The sequence below is a fragment of the Trachymyrmex septentrionalis genome, unplaced genomic scaffold, assembly GCF_001594115.1.
Source record: "Trachymyrmex septentrionalis isolate Tsep2-gDNA-1 unplaced genomic scaffold, Tsep1.0 C3580487, whole genome shotgun sequence".
Taxonomy (NCBI): domain Eukaryota; kingdom Metazoa; phylum Arthropoda; class Insecta; order Hymenoptera; family Formicidae; genus Trachymyrmex; species Trachymyrmex septentrionalis.
The window spans coordinates 1-1243 of record NW_017303962.1 but is presented as its reverse complement, the minus strand read 5'-3'; the positions used below and the strand labels follow the sequence as shown (position 1 = coordinate 1243).

The following is a 1243-nucleotide window of genomic DNA, read 5'->3' as shown; positions in this document are numbered from 1 at the left end:
TTATATATAATAAAAATATAAATATATATATCATCACTTATAATATTAAAGTAGTGACATATTTACAGAAAAAAATATATCTATTTTGTTTTTTGTTATTTTTACGTTAGGTTTTTCTATGAATATGTATTTCAGATGGGAGCAGAAAAACACGTTTCGTTTAATAATGGATTAGACGGATCCGTTGCAGAAGATTGTTTCTTCGCAATGAAGGCATTTTCCCAGGGATATACGTTCAATTTTGTGGATGGCGAAATGTGGGAAAAATCACCGTTTTCTCTGTGGGACTTTGTACAGCAGAGAAAAAGATGGCTGCAAGGTATATTACTTGTTGTGCATTCCAAAGCGATTCCATTGAGAAAGAAATTCTTGCTGGGTATTTCGTGTTACTCATGGGTAACGATGCCTCTTTCCACTTCTAACATTGTTTTGGCCGGATTGTGTCCGATTACTTGCCCACCGTTGATCGACTTTCTTTGCGCGTTTATCGGTGCAGTAAATATCTACATGTATGTGTTTGGAGTAGTTAAATCGTTCTCCTTATATCGTTTCGGTGTTGCCCGATTTATGCTGTGTATATGTGGTGCATTATCCACTATTCCATTCAACATAATTATTGAGAATGTTGCCGTGATATGGGGTTTATTTGGTAAGAAACACAAGTTCTATGTTGTTAACAAGGAGCACAGGCCGCCATTGACCGTATGATGCGTCATCAGTTTAGAACTATTATCTAACTGGTATATACTTAGCAACAGAGTAATGTTTCCATTGTGCATGTGCACAATTAGTACCTGTAAATTTACATAGGAAACTATCACTGTCATAAATAAAATATTTATAACTAGTATTACATGAGAATTACAAGATCCCTAAGACAGATTGATTAATCAATTTCAAAACAGGCATAAATAAAATGTGTAATGTATACAGCGATAGGTAGATGCAGTATTAGAAACGTATTTTACATTGGCATTAAAACATTGCCAATTTTGTTAAAAGTATTAATATGTCAAAAATATATTTATGTCAATATCATATTCTCATAGTGCAAATTATACAGGTCATGTATACTTTGATCTCATAAATGTCGTGTGAATAAGTAGCATTCGTTAAGTTACATACATATCATTTTACATGTTCCTTTGCATACATCAATTTTCTTATCGTATTCAGATATGTTTTATTTTTGCCATATCATAGTAGTTTCTTCTTAATATTCACTTAATATTTCACGTAGTCT

The 1243-nt window shown here is 32.4% G+C and overlaps 1 protein-coding gene across 1 annotated transcript; it reads left to right on the top strand.

Annotated features, from left to right (window-relative positions):
* Nucleotides 1-135: 135 nt before the first annotated feature.
* LOC108745319 (beta-1,4-mannosyltransferase egh-like) lies at nucleotides 136-908 on the top strand (the record flags this gene model as incomplete). Its single annotated transcript, XM_018485672.1, has 1 exon — nucleotides 136-908. A coding segment is annotated over one exon (573 nt), but the record flags the coding sequence as incomplete, so codon positions are not given.
* Between the last annotated feature and the right edge of the window lie 335 nt (nucleotides 909-1243).